General features: G+C 37.4%; 1 protein-coding gene across 2 annotated transcripts in view; it reads left to right on the top strand.

The window, feature by feature from the left end:
* Positions 1 to 25,751, top strand: part of PRKG2 (protein kinase cGMP-dependent 2) — a 107,090-nt gene that overhangs the window by 68,694 nt on the left and 12,645 nt on the right. For both annotated transcript variants that reach the window (XM_036070546.2, XM_036070545.2), the window contains 6 exons: positions 71 to 169; positions 1,552 to 1,705; positions 3,601 to 3,737; positions 5,878 to 5,967; positions 8,004 to 8,145; positions 24,387 to 24,550. In XM_036070546.2, coding sequence (XP_035926439.1) covers positions 71 to 169; positions 1,552 to 1,705; positions 3,601 to 3,737; positions 5,878 to 5,967; positions 8,004 to 8,145; positions 24,387 to 24,550 — 786 coding nt within the window. The remainder of the gene's footprint in view (positions 1 to 70; positions 170 to 1,551; positions 1,706 to 3,600; positions 3,738 to 5,877; positions 5,968 to 8,003; positions 8,146 to 24,386; positions 24,551 to 25,751) is intronic.

The raw sequence follows: 25,751 nt of genomic DNA, 5'->3' as shown, positions 1-25,751 counted from the left end.
TACACAAAGTCTTCTAAGAGCTTGAGGAAATGTCAAATTGCAAAGATAACTATTTATTTTATTCACTTAGAACATTCAACCAAACAGTCGGGACTTTTGAAGAACTCCAAAAATACCTTGAAGGGTATGTGGCAAACCTGAACCGTGATGATGAGAAAAGACATGCGAAGTAAGTGAAGCAGTATTTTCCTCAGCTGCATGTGACTTCTGGCAAGTGTGTGTGATTCGCTCTGTGGTAACTTCCAGTGTGCCGCCACTAGAAAACTGGGGGCAGTTCTTTTAAATTGTTCTTGCACAAAGAAGATGCCACTTACCACTAGTATGGATGTTACTTTAGTCTGGAAGTAGTCAGCTTCTTATTTTGGGTTGATGAGTAGTAATGTGAGGGAGACATTTCCTGAGAGGGGGCATTGGGAAATGGTTGCTTGACATTGTCTTTCCAATGTCAAAAGGATGTTATTCAGAAATGAAGCCTATATTGCCCCTGGAAATCAAACAGGAATGCCAAGGCACTAGAGTAACCCGTTCATTCTGATTCCAGGTAAAGAGCTAGGAGGAGAGGCAGAATTATTTCAGAATATAAGGGAGCTGTTGCCCCGGGCTGTGTGTGTGTGTGTGTGTGTGTGTGTGTGTGTGTGTAGGAAGGAATTGGGTTGGACTAAATACAGTAATATTGATGAAAAATGTTGTGCTTAAGAGAAAAACTACTTTGTAAAATTAAAATTGTTTGAAAATCCTTTACAGTTTGTAGAGTAAATACTTAAGCATATATTCACCAGGTAGTACTAATGAAGCTAGAGTCAAAAGTTCTAGAAAACTGACATTTGAGTTAAATTAGAACATTCAGTCAGGACCTCCTAAGTTTTTTGTTTTTGTCTTTTTATGCAAGGAATATATTTGCAGTTTTTATGTTCTTAAAGACCTTTTGTAGTAAGAACAATTTATGAATATATATATATACATATACATATATATATATATATATATATATATATATAAAATATAGGTCAGAGCAGTATATCTTAATTAAAAGAGAAAAATGAGTATTTCCAAACAATGATACTTAGACATAAAGTAAGAAATGTATCTTTCATGTTTTACTAAGCAGTCATTCTGGTTCAGCCATGGAAAGCTTCAAAATCTGACAAAAATAGCAAAACAGCAAAAATTCTGTGTGGCATTCTCCTGTGTACATAGTCAAAGGAATGGCTCACTGGTTTTACTTCCTCTCACTGACTCTTAAAAAAAACACACACATATTTATTGAGATATACTTTAAATACTACACAATTCAGCTCTTTTTACCTCTCATTGATTCAGTTTGACATTTATCTATTATTGTGTATGTGTGAGAATTTTTTTGTTTGTTTATTCTATTGTTTTCCTCCCCAGATGTAACTAAATCTGATCCTATAAAAGTTGAGATAGCCTTTGTAGCAATTACGGGCAGTAATCCTGGCAGAAATAAGACTATTGCACGAGTGGAATTTATGTGTCATGACCCTGGCTTGACTAAGGGGGTGTATGCAAAGTTTCACTTTTCTTATACAGGAGATCCATGTCTAACTGGAAGCTGTCCAAAGCACTCTCTCTGGAGATGATTCAGCTGAAGGAGAAGGTGGCCAGATTTTCCTCATCATCCCCATTCCAGAACCTTGAGATTATCGCAACACTGGGCGTTGGTGGGTTCGGAAGAGTTGAGCTTGTAAGGGGTTTACGTTTCAAGCATCTGAGAGAAGCCTTTTGACTTTTTTTGTTTTATATTCCAGTGTATCTTGGAGGAACATATGAATTGTTATTGCTGTCTTAAATGTTGCTTTGAACTGAAATTAAGAAAGTACATTTTTCACTGTGTGTGTTGTATAGTAGCAGGTCTATGCTAATAAGTCGCTTGTAATAATATAGCTGCGATTTCAAGCTTCTGTGTCACATCCTTTTGTGAATCCTTTTCTTGATTATAATTATTGGAGAATGTACCAAGTAAGCATTCCCAGAGGCTCTAAATCATTAAAAATGTATTTTCTAAGAGGAAAATGTGTATACGCACACACTCATGACATGTTAACTATATACTAAAGAAAAGAAGATGTGTCCAGTGGAAGTTTATTTATTAGAAATAAAATCTTTAATATTATAGTTGACACAACTCCACTGCCATGTCCGTATTTGGCTGTCATTATCCCATCTTGGGTTGCTCAAGATTTTCTATCAGGAAGAAAAGAAAAGAAGATGACTGTAAGGGAGTATTTGAGGAGCAGCCTTCTGTAGTGTTGATCAGGACAGCTGGGAACTTACGGCCTGATTTTGGCTGTATTTTCCACATCACCACCTCTCTGAGCTTTATAACTAGATTCCAAGGAGTAACAGAGCAGTCCTGTCAGATCAAGTGCTCCAGGGAAACCGTAGAATGGAGATCTGTGACCTTACTGGAGACAGATGGCTCTGAACCCTTGGCTATTCCCAAGCCCTTCTTCGCCCAGCAGATTTTTAACGATTCACTGTACATTAACCTTCGGGAAGTATGCTGACACCTTCATTTGCTGGATGGCCCTGGACATGAGCAGATCAGAAGTGCTGCCAGGAGACTCTGGATAATACACTTCACACCCAGTCAATACCTCCTCTCTGATGGGTGGGGGGGGGGGTGAAAAACAATTTCTTCATAAGAAATAAGTCACGTTTTTTATGCCATATGGAGAGACAAGGGCAATATCTATCTGCAGTGGTATTTTTCACCAAAGATCCTGGCAAAAGGATTGAATTAGCAATGCTGAGATCTGTTTTATATATATATAGTTAGATAATAATAATTGAAACAATAATTCCACCATTGATTTAAAAATCCTAGGCAGAGCTAATGGCAAATGTGAGAAAAATGTGGGGTGCAGCCAAATATACAGTTTCATTATTTACCAAATATAGTCTGCTTATGGAGTTATAAGCCTATCTGAGTACATATCTATCAAAATTTTTTATTTCCTTTCAAGGGAAAATTTTGTTTGTCCATCTAAAGCAGCAGGCTGCGAAAGAACTTTCTGCACTTCAGGAACTGTTCTATCTGTCTGCAATCCGGGAGGGTAGCTAGCAACTCACCAGCTTTTGAAATGTGGCCAGTGCAGCTGAGGAACTGAATTTCTTATTTAAATTAACTTAAAATTAAATAACCTCATGTGACTAGTTGCTGTCATGTTGGATAGTGCAGCTATGGATTTTGATTTAATATGTTTTATTTTGAAAATCAAAGAAGTGCATATTAAGAAAGAATAATATTTTTGGCAACTCTGGTCAAAGTTTTTCATATCACACACTCAAAAGTGAATAGATTTATAAACATTAAATCTAACTAGAGTTGGTTTTTCTTGTTATAATGCAAACGTTTTAAGAGCATGTTCCAGATATGTGAACTTTTTTGGAAATTACAATGAAAGGGAAGGGTGTGCACTTGAATAAAACTTAGTTCCAGAAGGATACGTGGTTAAAAGGTTACATACTGTTTAAATGTGAAAGAAGTTCAACTCTTCATTGGTTAACATGTTTTCTATAGGTATTATAAATCTTTCCAGTAAGTTAATTTTGAGGGATCTTTTTCTTCTTACATAGGTTAAAGTGAAAAATGAGAATGTTGCTTTTGCTATGAAGTGTATAAGGAAGAAGCACATAGTTGACACAAAACAACAGGAGCATGTCTACTCAGAAAAGAGGATTCTAGAAGAGTTGTGTTCTCCCTTCATTGTGAAGTAAGTGAGCATTTGGCTCCCAGAATTTAGGATTGTAGACCCTTTTGAATGTTTCCATGCAAGATAACAGAAGAGGAAAAGGAGGCCGTACTCTGAATTCTCCCTCCCTGTCACAGCAACAATACATAAAATGTTAGAAGTTTGAAGTCTGGAGTCAAGAGTTCAGATTTTTTATTCTTGAGTAAATCTCAGGAAGTGTGTGTGTGTGTGTGTGTGTGTGTGAGAGAGAGAGAGAGAGAATATAAAATTATTGTGGAATAACTTGAACTGATTATTTAATCCATACCTACTACAGAATTTGGGAAGCAAATAATTCATTTGAAACCCTCAGGGGACAGAGTGCTGTTGAATTTCTGCAAGAAGTGGCATTTGGGCTCATGTCGGCTGGCAGGGACCTGTAGAGCCTGGTCCTAGCAATGCCCAGATCCTGAAAGATCCATCTCCTAATAGTCACTATTCATCCTTTCCCAGAGTTTGGGAGAGAATTGTGTTATTCTAGGCCACCGCTGTCTTTACTTGTGAATTCATGAGTTAGTGATGTAGGCCAGTTAAGACATATATTTTCATACAGGTCATAGCCCTAGAGTATAGTTTCAGTGATTTCCAGGTGAAGTAAAGTGCCCTTATAGTGGATAGAATTTGTTTTTGGATCAAATGCCTTGAGAGAATCTTCCTGCCTATCCATATTCCCACACCCTTTTTTTTTTCAACATTAAAAAAGTTGAACCCAGGCAATGCTAACAATAGAGTCATCCAATTATTTTTATATTAATTGTGTTCCCAGAATTTCCCCCCTTTCATCAATAATTCATTAACAAACTATCAGGAGCAGCTTCAGGGCATGAATTAGGTTTTATTCCTATTCTCATTTCCAGCTGTCTGCAAAGTGCCTGGCATATAAGGAAATGATAATGTAATAATAAATGTTAATGACATTTATTGAGAAATTAGCATGTGCCAGACACTATTCTAAGCAAAATATATATGTGATATATCATATATAATGTTTAATATATATTTAAAATATGTTATATTTATATTTATTTTATATATTATGTATACAGATATATAGCATATATTAAATTAATATATAATTAATATAAAATCAAATGAATACTATATATTCCTCTGATCTTTATGATATAACAGTGAAGTAAATGTTATGATTGTCCTCAAGAGCAATAAGAAAACTAGGCTGCATAGCTCATAAATGGCCGATCAGGGATTCAAGCCTAAGCAGCTTGGATTCAGAGCCCACACTAAGCTGCTTGGAACCAGAGCCCACTCTGAGCTACTTTGCTAGATTGCTTCTGCTGTCTGCGCACGGTCTGGGTGCCCTGTTGTCACCCAGTGTTAACATAAGGTACCCTGCCCAGGTCCCTCCCACATCAGGATTGAGGCTGTCATTCCTACAGCTTCTGGGAGTGTTGCCAGCTGACGACTCTAGCTCGGTCCTTTCCTGGTCATTGCTCTCAGGCGAAGAGAGCCACCTTGCCCAAGATCATATTCTGTTTCCAGGTACAGCCTGCAGCCAATGATGGCAGAGCTCCTTGAGGCTGAGGCTTTCGCTGAAACTCGAAACTCGATCATAAGCAACTCTCCTGCTGCCCAAGTGTGTCTGTGTGTCTTATTCCTCCCCTGGGGTGGGGGGTTGTTCCCAAGTACACTACCCGCTAAACTTACTGCTGATAGGTCTCCGTCTCACAGTCTAGTTTTTGAGACCAACCAGAGGATATAAGACATGGGCATGAAGGGAGCTCATAAAGGAGACGTATGAGGAGATCTCTGGGCTTTTCGAGGGAAAAGAGGCCATATTTAGTAGGGGGGAAGATGAGCTGCTGTATCAGGCTCCTGAGCTTCGTCTTGAGGAATGGATAACACTGTTACTGAAACTGAGATGAAGAAGGTCAGTCTGTGTGTACAGGGAGGGCAGTCTAAGGAGGGCAGTCTAACATGTGCAAAAGCAAGGCAGGAAGAAAGATCAAAGAGCATTCGGTGAGAGGTCCCATGTAGCTGGAGGATGTTTGGAATGAGATGAGCACCAGTATTCCAAATGATATTGATGATGTTCTTAAGCAACTTTAAAAAGCTTTTAAAACTAGATTTTTAATAATAACCATGTTTTTATGTGTCTTCACAGATTATATCGTACTTTCAAGGACAATAAGTATGTATACATGCTTTTGGAAGCCTGCTTAGGTGGGGAGCTATGGAGTATATTAAGGGACAGGTAATGAAAAAGGATTATAAGCATTAAGCTGTGTTCTCACATCTGGTCTAAAGGATGCTTTATTCACGATCATTTAAAGAGACATAATGAAAGTCATTAAGAAACGGTCCTAAGAAAATATTATCATCTGATAAAATAGTAATGGTGGTATTTTCTTAGCTAACATTGTACTTAGGCAATAGACACCCTATAAGGCAATCTGTCATTTCCATATTAGGGATCACAGAATCCCAGGCCTCGAAAGAGAGTCACATGGTTAGTGCGAGGCAGAGCAGCTGGAAACCCAGATGTTACTGATTCTGAATCTCTACAAGGGAAATGAAGAAAGGGGCGCGGAGTGGTGAAGTAGAGTGAGACTCCTGCAAAGATTTAGTTTTACAAAAGGGGTGGTTTCTGCATAATCGAAGCCACAGATGTTTACTGAGTACCACCAGTATGCAAGACTCCATCGTAGACAGTTGCAGGGGATAGGGGTTCTAGACAATGTAAACTTTCCTAACCAGAAGGGTAAAAAGAGTAAACTTTTCCTCCAGTGAGTTTAGATTTTATTTGGGTAGATAACATAATGTGCAGTTTTAAAACATTTTATTATTTAGTGTGTAAACTAAATATGACAGAGAAGTTGGCAGTTTGTAATTAAATGCCAAATGAGTGTTGCAGATTGTAAATTCGGAGGAGAGGAAAGATATAAAACTGTGATGAAAGAGGGGAAGACCGGGCCTAACTTCTAAAGATGACCAAAATTTGGAAAGGCAGAGAGGAAGGGAAAGGGATGTAAGATACAACAGGAAAGTTGAGATAGGATTATGTGTCTTTGGGGGTGTTTCACATCAGGATTTGAGTAGAAGACAAGGCCAGTGAAAGAGGTGAGAAGTTAGGTTTGCATGAGGTTATGGAGGTTAATGCCAGGCAAACATTTGGACAGTGTTACCTGGGCCAGTGGCCCTCAACCTTGGCTTCTCATTACAGTCACGTGGAGAGCTTTACAAAGTAAAAATGCCTAGCCCTAATGCCAGAGGTTATGATTTGGTTCACCTTTGATGGGGTCTAGTAAATGACCTCTCCGGCAATTCTAATGTGCATTCGTGGTGGAGAATCCCAGACCTAGGTAATGGCAGACCTTTGAGCATCTGCCAAGAGATGGATGCGTTGTGTTAGGAATGTGTTGTTGGATGGAGCTGAATGGGGAAAACCCAGCGGGGTGCAAAGACTTGCATGATACCTACAGAAACATTTGCTTCCTCCACCTTTGCTTCAACATGCTGATCTGTTAGAAAGGGGAGTTGGTACTCTCTGTTAGGCACTGTGTCTGACTCTCGAAACAACACATTCAGGAAGTAGTAAACCCATTTTACAGATAGGGAACTGAGGCTCAAAACAGCCACACAACTTGCCCGAGGATACGATGATGGAAGAAGCAGCAGTCAAAGCCAGTTTCTTTCACTCCAAAGCCATACGCTTCCACAACTTCATGGCACAAACCACCACCACTTTTTAATAACTCAGTGTGGAAACCCACATGCAATGCCCTCACAGGGCAAGTCTAATACCATCAAGGTGCCCCAAACAGGAAAGAGTTATGACCCCATTTCTACATGGGTTATTGTTACATGCTATACCAACAGGAAATGAAAATGATCACTTGAGTCATTTTTTAGTCAAGCAATAAATTACAGAAGTCTGCTTTAAGCTCTCCATTAAAATAGTTGCATTTTCTCCAGAGTTTGCCATAAATATCTTAAAAAGTCTTATTTTCTTATGTTTCTATTTTATGTATCCATATACGGATTACCAGAAACTATTGTTGGGATGGAGACATTTTAACTTGAGTGAAGTACTTCTCATTTGCCTCAAGTATCCCCCTAAATTTCTTTACCATCATCGGTCTAATTCATGGGCGGTACGAAATACTTTTTGTGTTGATGCCCTCCAAAACATTTATATTGTGTAAATGTACCAATGCAATAACTGACACCTGGAATAGACAATAAATATGTGTGTCTGGAGTATTAAGAGAGAAAATTATTTCATTGCAGAGGCAGCTTCGACGAACCCACCTCCAAGTTCTGCGTGGCTTGTGTGACAGAAGCGTTTGATTACCTGCATCGACTAGGTATTATCTACAGAGACCTGAAACCAGAAAACTTAATTCTAGATGCTGAAGGTTATCTTAAATTGGTAAGAAAAAAATCTGTAACAGTATCATAAGAGATATTTCTGAATACAAAGTTGTGTCATATTTGCATATTGCTTTTAATTTGGGGGGACCTGCTATTTTCACCATGGGGGGGTACTACCTGTGACATTGGCACCTTTAACACGGGGAAGTGTTGCGAGCATATTCTTTTTGGCGTAGGAATTTAATATTTCAACCATATTGGTGACTGCAACTAAGGACTCACCTAATAGAATGCCTTTAATATTGGATTTTGTTAATATTTTTGTTTAATATATTTAAATAGGTTTTAATACATTACTGCTACATATAGGGACTGGCTATAATAAAGAATAAGGAAAGATGATAGTCTGTCTCCTGTCCCAAGATAGCCACTGTCTGTATAGGGAGGAAAATACACATGTGAATGTTGGTAAGCTTTTTTTTTTTTTTTTTTAATCTTTCTAGGTGATTCTAAAGTACAACCAGGGCTGAGAATCACAACACTAGACTAGAAGCTCTTTGAGGACAGAGACTTTCCTTGCTATCCATCTTTGTAATCCTCTGATGCCTAACATGCATCCCTTTGCGGTTATACTACCAGTCACATAAATTTACTTTCAGTGTGGAACTCTAAGAGAACTGGGCAGTCATGGTGGGGAGAAACCAAGGCACTTTCGACGGAACCCCATCTGCATGGGGTGCTCAAGCTGAGTTTTCTTGAGTTTATCTTGTCAGTATGTCAAGGACATGAAACCATCTCTGAATGTAACATTTACAAAGATATTAAAAGTTTCTCACATCAGGACTTTCATACATGGAAATAATACTAGCTATCACTTCATAAGTAGTTTAGTATGTTATGTGTCAAGATCTGTGCTAAACATTTTGCAATTAATATATATAACAATTGATGAGGTAGGTTTTATCATCCACATGTTACAGTGAGTAATTTAACCTTAGGAATTAAACTTATGTGTAATTGCCAAGCGATTTCTCTCCACAGTAAAGGAGTAAAATAAGTCCTTTCATGTGAAATCTAGTGAACTTCCAAGAAACATTTTGATCCATTCAAGCTTTATTTTATCTGTGAAAGGTAGCTTTGAGAACTGGGGAGGTAGTAACACAGGCCTCAATCTCTCCTCTTCTTCACAATTCCTTCATTGGCTATGCCTCTTACAGCTATTTAGGGAAACCCTTTGGAATTTTCTAGAACTAAAACCATCATGAGGGATGCAGACTATCCATTAGGTTCATTCCTTTTTTTTTCAGAACTGTTTTTTAAAAATTGGATAGCATATTTATTATTAATAGCCATGGGGGTCCATAAATATCTCCCGTTAGCCAGTGTTATCCATCCAGCTAACTCATTTGCCAACTATCTAAATGAAGAATGACAACTAAAGCCTTTAGAGATTAAAACGTAAATGTTGAATCTTTCCATTTCTAGCTATATATCAGAGTATATCAAACTAGATATACTGAAATTCTCTCACTACCAAATGTCTAAAAATACTGAATGAAACATGAAAAAGCTGTATTACATGCATGGCTGACTTTATAAGACAACACTGGTACTCCTCCGTGGTTGGGAACCACACTTGAGGAGGAGTATAGCCTAGAACTCAAACAATGAAGCTGCTGTCTTGTGGGCACCCAGCGATCCAAGATGGCTCAGAGGTCTGATTTTAGTAGCTGCACCTAGTTTTGGACCTGGGCAGTGTGGGAAGTTGAACCAGAGAACATTTCCCAGAGCCAGGAATCACACAGATCACACTCTCGGAAAAATGGAAAGCAAGAAAAAAGATCTAATTTATGAAGACAGAGTGCTTGCAAGAAAACATGCTTTTCTCATTATTGGGCTCTTGGTAGAGGAGCAAAAGAGTCTCCTTTAAGAATTCTTGGCCATAGGCTTGTCTTCATGGAGATTGAGTGTTCAGTCTTCAAAGATGGAAAACCCCATGCAAGAACTTGAAAATGGATTCATGTTGATAGCATGCCCAACTTTTCAAGAATCAATGTATATTCTGTCTGGACGAAGGTACTCTTAACTCAGGATACAAAGAACTCCCAGGGATGAAGTCCCAGAGAACATGAGCTCACATTTTTAAAAAATTTTTTATTGTTACGTTAATCACCATACATTACATCATTAGTTTTTGATGTAGTGTTCCATGATTCATTGTTTGTACATAACACCCAGTGCTCCATGCAGAATGTGCCCTCTTTAATACCCATCACCAGGCTAACCCATCCTCCCACCCCCCTCCCCTCTAGAACCCTCAGTTTGCTTTTCAGAGTCCATCATCTCTCATGGTTCGTCTCCCCCTCCGATTTCCCCCCCTTCATTCTTCCCCTCTTGCTATCTTCTTCCTTTTTTTTTTTCTTCTTAACATATATTGCATTATTTGTTTCAGAGGTACAGATCTGTGATTCACCAGTCTTGCACAATTCACAGATCTCACCATAGCACATACCCTCCCCAATGTCTATCACCCAGCCACCCCATCCCTCCCACCCCACCCCACTCCAGCAACCCTCTATTTGTTTCCTGAGATTAAGAATTCCTCATATCAGTGAGGTCATATGATACATGTCTTTCTCTGATTGACTTATTTCGATGAGCTCACATTTCAAAAAAATAAAACAAAAAATATATATGAGGGAAAAAAAGGTACCATGAGCATTATTTGGCAGGCAAATAAGTGCTTCATTATTGGAGTAATCAGATACAAAATGTAAAATAAATCCATCTAACACGCCTTTTAAAAATAAGAGAGGGAATGACAAACGAGTAATGAACAGAGGAAAAAATCTAGTAGGTTTAGAAAATAATAAATAAAACTTCTATTAAGGACTTAAGAATATAATAATTGAAATTATATATTTAAGGAAGTGTCATTAATGGTGGAGCAGCTTCCATTGGACTAATCTTCTTGCTGAGATTAATTATAATATATGTGTAAGAGAGCAACAAAAAGTAGACATTTAAATCTTGAAAAAAGGGAACGATGCTGGATGAAAAATCCACATTGCTACAGCTGTTTAAACTGTTCATTTCAGGACACACCTTACTGTATAAGGCATGGGGATAAATCTTTAGTTAACATCATACCTAACAGTGAAATACTGAACATTTTCCCATTAGATTGTGAACAAGCTAAGAATATTTTCTTTCCACTTTTTTTCAACATTATAACAGAAGTCTTAGCCAATAAAATAAACCAAGAAAAAAAAATGAAAGATGAGATGAGAAGATGAGAAATGGAGAGGTTACCTGTCTTTATTTTCAGACAACATGATTGTTTATGTAGAAAAACCTAAAGGATCTACCAAAGAAGTACTAGAAGGAATAAGCATGATTACCAGTACAAAGTTAATATATAAATAAAATTATAAGTCACTTAAGTCAATATATAAATAAAAACTATTTTTCTATACTAGCCGTAAATATTTATAAATGAAATAAAAATACTATTTATGATAACATCAAAAATTATAAAATAAATTTGAATACATTTAACGTGTAAAAATGTGTAAGACCTCCACACTGAAAACCACAAAATATTACTGAGTAAAAATATATAACTAAATGGTAAGGCATACTATGTTCGCATATTGGATAACTCAATATTTGATAAGATGTCCATTCTTCCCAGATTAATTACAGATTTAAGGTCATTGTAATATAAATTAGAGCAGGTACATTTTTAGAAACTGAGGCATTTACTCTAAAATTTACACAGAAACTCAGAGTTTAGAAAAGTTAATAACCACTTTGAAAAAAGAAGAACAAAACTGAGGAATTTATAGTATCTGATACTATAAACTACAGTAATCAAGGCAGTGTCATAACAGGACAAATAGCATAATCTAACAGAATAAAGTCCAGAGATAGACATAGAATCAACTGATTTTTCGCAAAAAGAGAAAAGCCAGTCTTCTCAATAGACGATGCTGAAACTACTGGATATGCATATGTGGGGGAAAAAATGAACCTGCTCCCACCTCACACAATATAGAAAAATTAACTCAACATGGTAATATGGTAATATTTTCACAACATGGGGTAGGCAGAGGTTTCTTAGAATACAAATAGTATTAATTTGTATTAATTATAAAAATTTCAAGCTACTATAATAAAAATATCATAGACTGGGTGACTTAAATAATAAACATTTATTTCTTACAGTTTTAAAGCCATGAAGTCCAAGATCAAGGTGCTGGCAGGTCTGGTATCTGTCTGGTCAGGACCCGCTGCTGGGCTGGCAGAGAGCTGCCTTTTCATTCCTTCACATGAGAGAGAAAGACACACACACACACACACACACACACACACACACACACAGAGTTTGGGGGGAGCTCTTTTCTTATAAGGGTTCTAATCGCATCATGAGGGCTTGACACAAACATGCAGTCCATAATAATTAGACTTCATCAAAATTAAAAACTTCTGATAATTAAAATACATTAGGAAATGAATTGTCATGCCATAGACTGGGAGAAAATATTTGCAATACATATTTATATGACAGAGGACTTGATTGTATTGGGAAATATACAAATAACTCCTACAGCTCAATAATAAAAAGACAACCCATTTAAAAAAATGGTCAAAGATCTTGAAAAATCACTTCACAAAAGAAGACATAGGAATGATTAATAAGCCATTAATAAGTCATTATCAAGGAAATGCAGATTAAAACCACAAAGAGGAACCATTTCATAGCCACTAAAATGACTACAATTTAAAAGACTGACAATACCAAGTGTTGGTGAGGACTTTCTCCTAAATTACTAGTGGAGAAAGAAAACTGAAAAATAGTCGGTCCGTTTTATATTGAGTCAAACATACACCTAATCTAAGACAAAAAAAATTCAACTTCCAGGTAGAAACTTCACTCCTTAGTATTTATTTAGGAAAACTGAAATCATGTCTTCCAAAATCTTGTTTATCACAGCTTTATTTCTAAAAGTCCCCAAATCAGAAACAGCCCAAATATCCGTCAGCAACTAAATGTATAAACGTGGTGGCAGTATGTTCAGCAATGGAATGCTGCTCAGCAGTAGAAAGGAATGAATTACAATAAGCAGCAATGTGAGTGAATTCTAAAAACTATGTTGAGCAAAGGAAGCCAGATACAAGAGTATATTCTGTATGATTACGTTTATTCACATTCTGGAATCCATGGTAGAAATCAATACAATGGCTGCTCCTGGGAGAGGCATTCGACTGGAAAGGGGCATGAGGGAACTTTCTGATGGAATGAGTGTGTCTGTATCTTGACTATATGGTCGTTGTGGTTACATGGATAATCTGCATCAAAACTCAACTGTACGCCAAAAACCTATGCACACTATTGTGTGTAAATTACACATCAATTTGAAAAATGTAATAGGTTCAATGTCAGATGATTCACAAATGAAGAGAAAATCAGTTCACCAAAAGATAAATTTAAGTAATTTACACAGAATGTAGCATAGAGACACCAAAAAAAGATGAAAAATAAGAGAACAGAGTGAGAAGTTCTTAAAATTATAAATCGGAGTCCAGGATAAAAATAATATAGAAAATGAGGGAAAAGCAGTATTTAAAGAACACTGGCTGAGAATTTTTTGGGAATTACAAGAAACAACAATCATCAGATAAAGGAACCCAAATAAATCCCATCTGGGACAAATTGTATTTGTTGTGGCTCCTATCTTTGGGTAACAGATCACTCCAAAATGTAATGGCTTAGAACAACAAGAATCATTTATGATCTCTCACCATTTCTGTGGGTCAGAATTTGGGGAGTGGTTCAGCTGGGTGGTTCTGACTTGAGGTCTCTCATGAATTTTCAGTCAGATGTTGGCTGGGGCTTCAGTCACTTGGAAGCTTGTCTGGGGCTTGACCAGGACATCCGAATCCAAAGTCACTTACTCGTATGGCTGGGAAGTTGATGCTGGCTGTTATTTGGGGGCACAATGGGCCTCTTTAGAGGTTGACTATTTTCATGGCATGGCAGCTGGCTTCCCTCAGAATGAGTCATCCAAGGGAAAGCTACAATGCCTTTTAAGACCTCAGAGTCGCATCTCAGTGCTTCCACTATATTCTGTTGGTCACATAGGGCCAGCCCTGATTTACTGTGAGATTTATTGTGGGAGGGGACAACAAAAACAAAGTATTAAAAGCTATCAAAGAGAAAAGACAGTTTACGTATAAAGGAGTAAAACTTAGGCTTTCAGTTGACATCACAATAGCAACAAGAGAATCCAGAATGCAGTGGAGGAGTATTTTTAAAATTCTGACAGAAAATAACTAATAAGCTTGATTTGTAAACCCAGGGAAACTATCTTTCAAAAGGGCGAAACAAAGGCGTTTTCAAACAAGGATGAAGGGTGTTTACCACCTTCATACAAAGGATGTGCTTAAGGGAGTTGAAAAATGATCCTCTGAGATGCAACCTTAGAAAGATGGTAAACATGTTAAATCTCTTCAAATGATGGGGTACAGGGATCATTCTCATTCTGCTATCTAGTACTGAAAATGAGAAAACACTAAATAACTGAACAGCAGCGACATGAAAACTGGGAGTTGGTATAATTGGAATTAAAGTAGGAGAAAATGTCAGTCATCTTCAAAGGAGGCAGCAAGAGAGAAACAGAAAACCTAGGAAACAATCCAAGAGAAAGCAAACGCACCGAGAACAGAAAGAAATCTAACATGCGTAGACAGCTCTCCAGATCAAAACCAAAGATTGTCAAATATTTATTTTATTTAAAAAATAAAAACCAGCTATATGTGTTTACAAGAGACATACCTAAAGCACGAGGCTGCAGAAAGGTGGAAGTGAAAAAGGACAGAAAAAATATGTCTGGGAAATAGTCAACAAATTGAAATACTGGTTTCATTATCAGGGAAGGGGTGTTGCTAGAGATACAAAGTGTTATCCTTTCATTCTACCAACATGATATAAAAATCCTGATCTTTTATTTACCTACGAAAATGCTTCAAAAATAAGCAGAATTTGAAAGAACTAATAAGGAGAAATGAACCACTGTAGGAAATTTTAATACACCTCTCCCAGAAATTGATGGAACATTCAGACCAAAAAGCACTAAAGCTTTAGAAGATGTGCGCAACACAATTAATAAACTTGATCTAATGGGCTTATAGAATATTGTTCCCAAGAGTCGAAGAATACAAATTAATGATATGTGATCATCCATTAGGGCCATTAAGCAAGTTTCAGCAAATATGAGAAATAGGAATTGGGTTGCCGGCTGGCGGCCTGGCCAAGCTGTTCCCCTGAGAGTTCCTGAGGGGATTGCAGTAAGGATGGGGGTGGTGGAGGTGCCTGGTGACAGCACAGCAAGAATGCACATCTGGGTGATGGACACTGGGCTGTCCAGCCTCGGATGTCAAGTCTTCGAGGATGAAAGACTTCATGTAAGGCTGAACTTGGCCTCATTCACCGATTTTGATTAAATGGTGTTTTTCATCTTCCTACGTCATTTCTTGGCAATATCTGTGAGGGATCAGATATCTAAGGACAGAAAGAAAGGAACAGTGTTTTTTTGTTTGTTTGTTTTGTTCTGTTTTATTTTACCAGCAAAGCATGACCAGTGAAACCATGGGGAAAAAGACTCATGTAAGAGAAAGGTCTGGGTTTTGGAAATGTCTCTCTAGAGGCTGTAGAGATGTGCCTTTCTATGATAATTACAGAGGATGAGTTTGTAGTGTGGGGTGAAGACTTCATTCTACAATTCTTCCCCAATTCACAATTGAGATGGCCAGCCAGATTTGTTTCCAAATGAATTCTGGCTGGTCCAAGGTGTCTCTAATCAGTAAACACACTGAGAGGAGATCAAGGATTAGCAGATATTACTAAAAGAACGTCACATCACCATCTCTCACCCGCCCATCCAATAATTTCCTGAATCTTTCTCCACTTTCAAGGCCGAGAAAAGCTGATGTAGGCAATAATGGTTAAGAGTGTTTCTTTTGGTTATCATGAATGAATCAAGGAAAATAATAAGGTGTAGGACAGTACTTAAAGAGTTTAAAGAAGAATCCACCTTGTTCTCAACCCAAGCAGAATTAATGTAGTAGTTTCCCTTCTTGGGTTTGCTCAGCAGAAAACTTGGTAATAATCCAATAAATCAATACACATTCTATATGGTCATGCTATTAACTCATCACTCATCAGTAAATATTCTATATGGTTGTTCTATTAACTCATGGGAGTAATACTTCTCATGTGGTAATAGAGGAACTTTTAATCCTATAGTGAGCATTATGTAAGAAAATACAATGTAGAACATATTAAATGTTGATACTATTGCCTGCTTCTTCATGATCTGTCTTCCCCTCTATGCTAATAGCCCCATGAGGGCAGAAACCATGCTATATGGTGTTTACTGCCAGACTTAGAAATTTGCTTAGCATATAAGAATGAATGAAAGGTCAGAGGGGCATCTTCCTCCTCGCTCCCAAAATAGGAGCATAAAGGTTTTGTTCACTGATGTCAGTGTATTTAAGTTAGAAATTAAAAACAAAATTTGAAAGAAAAAAAAACAGGAAGAAACCACTAAAAAAATCATAACTCATCTCACTGGAATTTTAAGGATATTTCAAAATAAATCAAGAATCAGTGAAGAAGAAATTTCATATTATAAAACTGAGCTGCAGAACAGACACTACATATGAACACGTGTGGTTACAACTAAAATGATAGAGTAACATTTATAGTCTTAAATGTTTCAACTAGGAAATAAGAAAGGCTAAAAATTAAGGAGCTAAGCATTTAACTTAAGAAGATGGAAATGGGAGAAACAATAAAACCAAAGAAAAGATGGGAAAAAAAGTTGAGAATATTAATTAATAAAATATGATGAAATAAAAGGAATACAGAGCCAAAGGTTGATGTTTTGAAAAGACTAATAAAAGTAACAAACTGGAAATGTTGTTCAAATAGTATTTACAGATAAATACTATTATGAAGGAACATCATTTCAGTTAAAGTAGAGATTTATGTGGATTAGAAAGTATTTGGGCAACTTTACTACTTACTATATGTGAAATATCTATTTATTTATGTATATACTATACATGTTATATATATATGTGACATCATATATATAGTTAGGTTCCAGTGAGGGCTCTTTCTGGTTTGCAGATGGCTGTCTTCTCACACTGTCCTCACCTGGCAGACAGAGATCATCTTTCTTGCGTCTCTTTACATAAGGACACTAATCCTATTCATGAGGATGTCACCTTTGTGGCCTAACTGCCTCCCAAAGGCGCCACCTCCAGATATCATTATATTGGGGATTAGAGCTTCGACATAGGAATCTTGTACAGACAGTCTATAGCTGAACATCCAGAGAATTCACTTCAACGACTTACAATACTAATCAGCTGTGAATTCCTTCAGAAAGCAGTAAGAGATAATTCCCATCTTAGTCTGTGAGGCTACTGTAAACTTGGTTCTCCAAAGGAAACTCCTAGGGAAGGCCAATTAATGTCCCATCCAGCTCATAAATTTAGTGTAAAAATCATAAGTAAAATATTAGCAAACTGACTATAAATTATAACAAGACATCATAACAAAATTGGATCTATCTCAGGAATTCAAGCATAGTTTAACATTAATTCTATTAAACCAAATCACCATTTTAATAGATTAAAAAAGAAAAACAATTCTTTAATCGATGCAATGGATGCAAAGAAAATTTTGATATGTTTCTACATTCAGTTATGATAAAAATCTTAGCAAACCAGGAATAGAAATAAATTTTATTAACCCAATGAAAGATACCTAACAAGGATTTGGAGCAAACACTGTACAACATGATGAAACATTAGAAGTATGCTTTTAGAAGTCAGTGAAATAAGCACTTCTATATTTTGTTGGAGGTTCTAACCCAATGCAGGAAGATATAAAGAAAATTAAAAGAAAGATTGAGACATAAACAACAAAACCTATTTTCCTATGTGATATGATTATGTAGAAATCCAAAATATAACAACAAATTATTAAAATTAAGTGAAGAGTTTAGTATGATTGCTGGATATAAGATTAATAATATAAGAACTCAGTGTATTTTTAAATATCAGAAACGTAGTTGATAAATAGGAATACAAATACCCTTTTAAATACAAATATATATATGTTTACATAATAGAAATAAAAATATAATGTATCTAGGAATAAATCTAACAAAAATGTGTAAGAGCTTTATTGAGAAACATAGACGAATTTATAGAAAGACATTAAAAACATGTAGATTAATAAGCTCATTCTCTTTCTTCTGGGCACAGAGCTAGACAACATAACCCATTCTTCCTTGTGGCTGGCTGATTGTGGCCCTGTGGCGCAGTTCTAGCTAGTGAAGTTTGAGCTGACATGCTTGTGCACCATGATCAGGCCTGGGTGATAGCGACCTCTGCAGATGATCTCCACCCAGTCTTTATGACTTGCGGCTTACAAATACTGAGATTTAAAGTTGGCAGAGCCATAAAGTGGAAGGAGCCCGGCAAGGGTGCCTGGGTCACTCAGTCGGGTGAGTGTCTGGCTCTTGATTTCGGCCCAGGTCATGATCTCAGCTCAGGTTATGATCTCAGGTTCCTGGGATTGAGCCCCATGTTGAGCTCTGTGCTCAGCAGGGACTCTGCTTGGGATTCATCTCTAGTTCTCTTTCTCCCTCTGCCCCTCCCCCTGAAAATGCACTCTCTCTCTCTCTCTCTCTCTCTCTCTCTCTCAATCTCTCAAATCTTTAAAAAAAGAAAATGGAAGGAGCCTGTGTCCCTGACCCACTGCTTAGAGATCCCCCTACTGCTCAAGAAAATTCATTATGAGAAGAGAGGTAAATTAATGTAGAGTTTAAGCTTTTATACTTTCTTAGATATGTTTGTTCAACAGTCACTCTAGCATAACCCTAAATCAGAAAGATGTAGAGGTTTCAAAATAGCAAGACTCAACATCAAAAAGATATGAAGTCTCCAAAATCATATACAGATTAGATACACTTCAGTGGAATTCCAGCAAAGCTTTTCATGAAGTTTGGCAAACCGATTTTAAAGTTTATATAGACTAACCAAGGGCCAAGAATAGCAAGAGACATTTCTGAAAGCAAACAAGAAGAGGGTGGGAGGAAATTCTCTCAGATATCCAAATTATAATGCTATCCTTCAAATTAATTACTAATGCGGGGGGAATGTAAATTAAAACCGCAGTGATTTAGTACTTACAAATGGCAAAAATAAAAGTTGTTATCACTAAAGGATAGTAAGGATGTAGAGCAACTGGAACTCTGTGCATTACTGCTGGGGAAGGAGGTGGGTAATGCAGTCTGATCCCTAATGAAAGTAATTTGACAACATGTAGTAAAATTGAAGACACTGCATCTTTGATCTTGTAATTCTACCATCTTACATAAACCTCCGCTAGGTAATATGGAAAATGATATTAATAGAAGCATTTTTGTGATAGCACACAATTAGATATTAGGCAAATGCCCATCAGTAGCATAAGGGACAGAAAAAATCATTTCATGTTAATTCAGTGGTGTATGATACAGCAGTGAAAATAAATGTACCCCAATATCAATTAAATTCACAAAGATAATTTTAAATGAAAATAGGCAGTTTGCCTGAGAACAGATGTAAGATTTATCTAAAGTTTTTAAAAACGAGAACTTATTTTACTTAAGGATCTGAAATATGTGGTAATATTAGAAAGGAATGCGAGTACCCAATGAACACCAAAGTCAGGGGAGTGGTGACCTCTTGGCAATGTGCAGTAGGATGCCGGGGAAGGAACACACAGGGCTTCTGCACTGGCTCTGCTCCGTTAACCTGGTGGTAGCTATGGGGGTGCTTTATAACCTGCATATGGGTCACATTAGTTTATGTTTCAGGTTTTTTTTCTAATTTGACAAATAAAAGTAATTATCAGCTCCCACTATATTCTTTCTGCTAGACCATTATTAGCTGTACTTATTAAGTAGTGATTAAGCTTTTCCCACCAATGTGCTGAATATATGTTGCTTCTTTTCTCTTAAAAATCTACTTCCTCATCGATTTATATATAATGGGAAGGTTCCCTTTGGAACCTGGTTCAAGTCTCACCTCCCATATCCATGACCTTCCTAGACTTTAATTTTCTCCTCTTTAACATCAGGATAACAGTTGCTCGTTCCCCAAGCTGTTGTGAAGATCATACATATACATGTGCATTTACATATCTTACCGAAACTGATGTTAACAGTTATCTCTTCATTCAGATTTTTTTCACCAAACAGGTGTTGAACATCTGCTGTGTTACAAATGCAGTAGGGGTTACAGAATGAATAGGATATAACGCTTCTCCTCAAGGAGCTAGATTTATTCACACACAACTAGAGGATGCTGCCCCGAGGAATGTAACTGTGGAAGATAAACAGTGTTAAACACCTCAGAGGAGAAAGGAATTGGTTCTATAAATCCAAGGAAGCCTTCAGAGAGGTGGCGGCGTAGGAGATGAGCGTCCAAAACTTTTTTTCAGTTTGTGCTCATGCATGCAGAGCTCCCCTTCAACTTGCCCACTTTCGAGTAAACACACTAAGTATTTGGGGTGAGTCACCACACCCCCATAAAGAATGGGTTGTTGCCACGAAAGACGCATACCTTAGCCTCCCTCACTCCCATCCAGTGGAAGCCATCCACTGTTGCCCGTTTTAGTGGATGGACATCAGTATCACAAGGACATGAAATCATCATTGGTTGTTGCAGACAGGATCAACAGATTCCTTTGTACCCTTGTCTAGACTTGGGCAAAGTAGGTGCCCTGAAAATTCCACATAAATATTTTTTTGGAATGTTATGTCCCCATGACTCATTTGGTTTAATTAGACTGGTCATTTTGTATCCATTTCTTTATGTGACCAAGAGAACCAATAGCTGACAAATTTACTGACCCAGAGAGAAACTTCTGGGAAAAAGCTAATACTAACTGGACACGGGCTCCAGCAAGCCACAATGCTAATTTTTCTATTTCTGAGTGATGCAATCACCACTGCAGATTTAGAAGCATCTTAAAAACCTTCTAATTCATTAAAATCTTTGGAGACTTGATGTGTTTAAACTCTCAACATCATGTAAGCTGCCTTTCATAATGGAAATTTAATAGAGACAAGAGAAAACCTGTGTGTAGCTTCTCTGGATATTCTTCCTGAAAGCTCAGTTTTGTGAGTAGAATTTAAAAAAAAAAGTGTGGGAATATTTTCTTGCCTTCTAGAATGATCCTTTAAAACATTAGTCAGGACATGTATAACCTCTTAATCCTCCAGTGGCCTCTTAGACAAAAAAAAACAAAAACAAAAACAAAACTGAAGTTCTTTCTGGGGTTTACCAGACCAGTACCTAATCTGCCTTCGCTTCCTGTCTCTCTTCCCCTCATGCATAGTGGCCCAGCCACACTGGCCTTCTTGCGGAGCCTTGAACTTACCATGCACGTTCCCAAAGGCTAGGGCTTTCGCGCTGCTCCTTCTCTGTCAGAATCACTCTTGCTCAGAGCCTTTTTCTTATTTCAGTCAGATTGCTGCTGAAATCTGCTCAAATGCTACCTCCTCAGAGAGCCCTTTCCTGGTCACCCTATTGAAAATAAAATTCCTATTGATTGCCGTACCCCACTCTGCCATGTGTTTCTGCAAGCATATGTCACTCTCTGGCATTATTATATATGATCTTCTATTTTTATGCTAGTTCTCCTCTTTCTCTCGAATGCCATCTCTGAGAGGACTGGTGCTTGGTACATACTGGTATTCAATAGCTATTCAGTGAGTGAACGAAGGAACTTACATTTCTGTCGCCTAGAAGAGATAGTGTTAAAAAGGCTGAAGCTTGGGGCGCCTGGGTGGCTCAGTCGTTAAGCGTCTGCATTCGGCTCAGGTCATGATCCCCGGGTCCCCGGGTCCTGGGATCGAGCCCCACATCGGGTTCCTTGCTCAGCAGCGAGCGTGCTTCTCCTTCCACTCCCCCTGCTTGTGTTCCCTCTCTCTCTCTATGTCTTTCTGTCAAATAAATAAATAAAATCTTAAAAGAAAACAAAAGGCTGAAACTTTGTGGTGGAATCCACGGGTGGTATAAGACAGAGGTGATGTGAATGGTTATAGAAAATACACAGAACTTGACATCAGAAGATCTGGGTCTTTCTTGATTAGGCATTTGACTTTGGATAGGTCTGAGTGTCAATTTCCTCTGACCAAATGGATTAGACTAAAGTTGATAAGATCAAAGAAAAGTGGTAAGTTCTCATAAATCTTAAAATCTTAGTATAATTATGGCCATCTCTGTGGGTCAATATTTAAATACTACAAAAGCAAAACCAGCTATTCAAATTAAAATTCACCATTTTCAGAGCTAGAAAAACTCTCCTAAGCATCTAATGAACACCCAATCAGTTTTAAAAGGAAAACTTAAATGCAATGAAAAAAAATGTGTTGAAAGGCTATTATAAAACAACAAAATATAATATTTCCATATGTGCATACACACAAATGCAATTATAAGCATTGCTTTCTTGTCTCTTAAATTTCAGTCTTTATAAAATTAGCTAGGATTTTCATATTGGTTCTTCCTCTGAGGAATAAGTATATAAGCTAATCTCAGGTGGTTACAAATTTTAATTTCATAGTATCCCCAGCCATCCCTTAGATAAAATCTTTATGAGTCATTTTCTATAGATAAAAGAAAACAGTAAAATCCCACTTCAAATTAGGCTGCTTAAATTCCTTTTTTCTAATAAGGAAATCCTTGCTGTTGCATGATAAGTACTAAAAAGCACTAGTGGAAAGCTAAATTTCTAAGAGATTTATTTAAGATAAAACAAAGAATTTAAATATTAGTATTCGAATAAATAAATGAGGGCTGGATTTTATAGTTCATTGACATACTCTTTCAGGTGAGGGCCTATTTTGATATGTTAACCTTATTTATTTATTCTTTTACTCAATATTATTGCCATGTTATTGCGATAGCCCATGTGCATAATGAAACTCTTAAAATGTGAACCTTGAGGCTCAGGTATAATTTGTGTGTCTGTTTACTTCAGGGAGGTGAAGGGCGGTTTTATTAAAATAATACCTGTATGTACTGGAGATGAAGAGTACATGCTAAATAACGCCTGTGGACAGAAACCAACTGTTTGTTTTGCAGGGCAGGATGTCAGTCATGTACACTGCTCCCATTCAGTGAGCGAGTCTTCCTGTTGCTCCAGACTTCTCGCTCATCTCTGTTCTGTGCACAGAGTTGGTTCATTGAATAGAGTCTCAGAGAAGTGGAGGGGCCTATTCTGAAAAGACAGATGAGGGTAGCACCAACTTATTCCCCGAGGAGAGTTCCTGATCCTCGTTCAGGGCCAAGCTCAGATATCAGCCTCCTAATGACATCTTCCCCAGTGGTCTTTTCCCTAATGTTCCAGAAGTATATGTTTTTTGGCCCTCTGCATAATCTACTCTATCATGTATCACATGAAATAATATTAATCGCATATGTGTAAGTATTCCCACCACTCTGAGTTTCCCCTAGGCAGCTCTGTATCTGTAAGCCTAGCACAGAGCCTGGCCAATGGTGGGTGCTGACTGTGTCTTTTCAGGGCAAACAAGTTCATTCAGGTGCTATTCACAGCTGACCTGCGGGAGAAGGATTCAAAGTGTCCATAGTCTGGCCAAAGTTGAGAAGAGGTGATCCTGGCTTTTTCTATGGAATGTCAGAATGTAGAGGTTGCAGACATTGTGTATCATGGTTTTTAAAGATGGATCAGAATTTTAAGACTCCCTTTCTCTCAACAATGGTCCCTTTCCCAAACTCTCAATTTTGCTATTACTTTTCATTTTATGATGGAACTTAAAGTGCACCAGGGCCGATCACTTCCCCTTTCTCTCCTCTTCCTAATGAATGCCACCATTGATTAGAAAATTATTTGTCTGCTTGCTCTGAGCTTTACATTTGTTGTAATGGTCTACGCTAGCCATTCCTCTCATCTTCTAGGTGTCATGGGCATAGAGGTGTGTGCATGGAACTTTCTCCATTGTAACTAGATTTATACCTGGTTCTGCAAAAGAATAAATGAGAGTGTCAGTGGTGTGTATGTGTGTGTGTGTGTGTGTGTGTGTGTTTGTGTGTGTGTGAGAAAGGAAGGGCGGAGGTATAGACAGAAGGTAGGAGAAGTTAGAGGGACACGTAAAGAAGAACATGAGTTTTATGGTCTCTGAAAATGTCTTTGACATTGTCTTCCAGGTTGACTTTGGATTTGCTAAGAAAATAGGATCTGGACAGAAAACATGGACATTCTGCGGAACTCCAGAGTATGTAGCTCCTGAAGTCATTCTCAACAAAGGACATGACTTCAGTGTGGATTTTTGGTCTCTGGGAATTCTAGTGTATGAGCTCCTAACCGGCAAGTAAGTACCTTCAAGTTCACAGAAGTATTAAAATAATTTACTAATGATAAAAAATATATAATTTAAGAGTTTAATTTTTAGAAATATTTTTGATTAAGTGTGATGACTTTTCCCCTTTGTATATTTTACATATAGCATGCTTGCTGGTTTGTAACATGGAGAAAACATTCCAGAAGGTACAGGAAAGAAGTACAGAATTGCTTTGGTTTACCTAAAATGGCAAGGCCTGTTATTATAGATAACATGTTAACTGTGTGAAGGTTTTGGTAATTCCGTTGTAAGAATAAGGAGAGGAATTGAGGCTGTGGGCTGTTATTATTTCCTCTCATATATATTTTTTGTAATGGAGAAAATTGTAATCATGTTCCGATTAAATCCATTAAACAATGAAACTAAATTTAGCTGCGTTCTTCCATCTTCCCAATAAATCATTAGCCAGAAAACTTAAGAGAAAGGAACATTGCTGGATTTAAATTTTAATGTCCTTGTCAACCGTCTTGTAGAGGTGCTAATGAACAGAGACCAGACACAGCAGGAGGTTTAGCAGTTCAAATTGAATTGCCGCCCCTGGAGGGATTAAAGGGCTATATTAATGAATCCAGGATCCCAAATATTCATCATGCGTGCATGCATACACATACGTGCACATGCATTTACACCCACGCATGCATACACACATACATAGGCTCTATGTAATATTACCTCACATTGTAAAGCACTTTACAGTTTACAGAGCTCTTACATGTGTATCCTCTAGTTTAATTTTTATGAATTTGTGTGGAAGTTAAAGAAGGAATTTTTTTATTTTATGACTTAAATGTTATGGATTAGACAGCCAGAACAGAGAGCTACCTGCTACCTGCTTAAGGTCAGGGATTTGATCCCAGATCTTCTAACCCTAAATATGACACACTTTCCATTACACACCTATGCCTTATAACATATGCATTTTTAATGTAATGCATGGACATCCCCACAGGATACAGTTCAGTTTTTTTCCCTCTGTTTTTCATCAACTGTTTTGATCATCCTTACAAACCTTTATAAGCAAATATTCTCAGTCTTATTTTCAGAGCAGATTTGCTTATGGAATGGCATATGAAATACTGAAATGAGCCCTTTGATGGGGATTCAAGTCTCAACACATACTTAAAAAGAGTTTCATAAAACCTGGAACTTTTATACTGCAAATTTCTAACGT

This window comes from Halichoerus grypus, chromosome 3 (genome assembly GCF_964656455.1).
Source record: "Halichoerus grypus chromosome 3, mHalGry1.hap1.1, whole genome shotgun sequence".
NCBI lineage: Eukaryota > Metazoa > Chordata > Mammalia > Carnivora > Phocidae > Halichoerus > Halichoerus grypus.
This window is presented reverse-complemented; position numbering and strand designations above follow the sequence as displayed.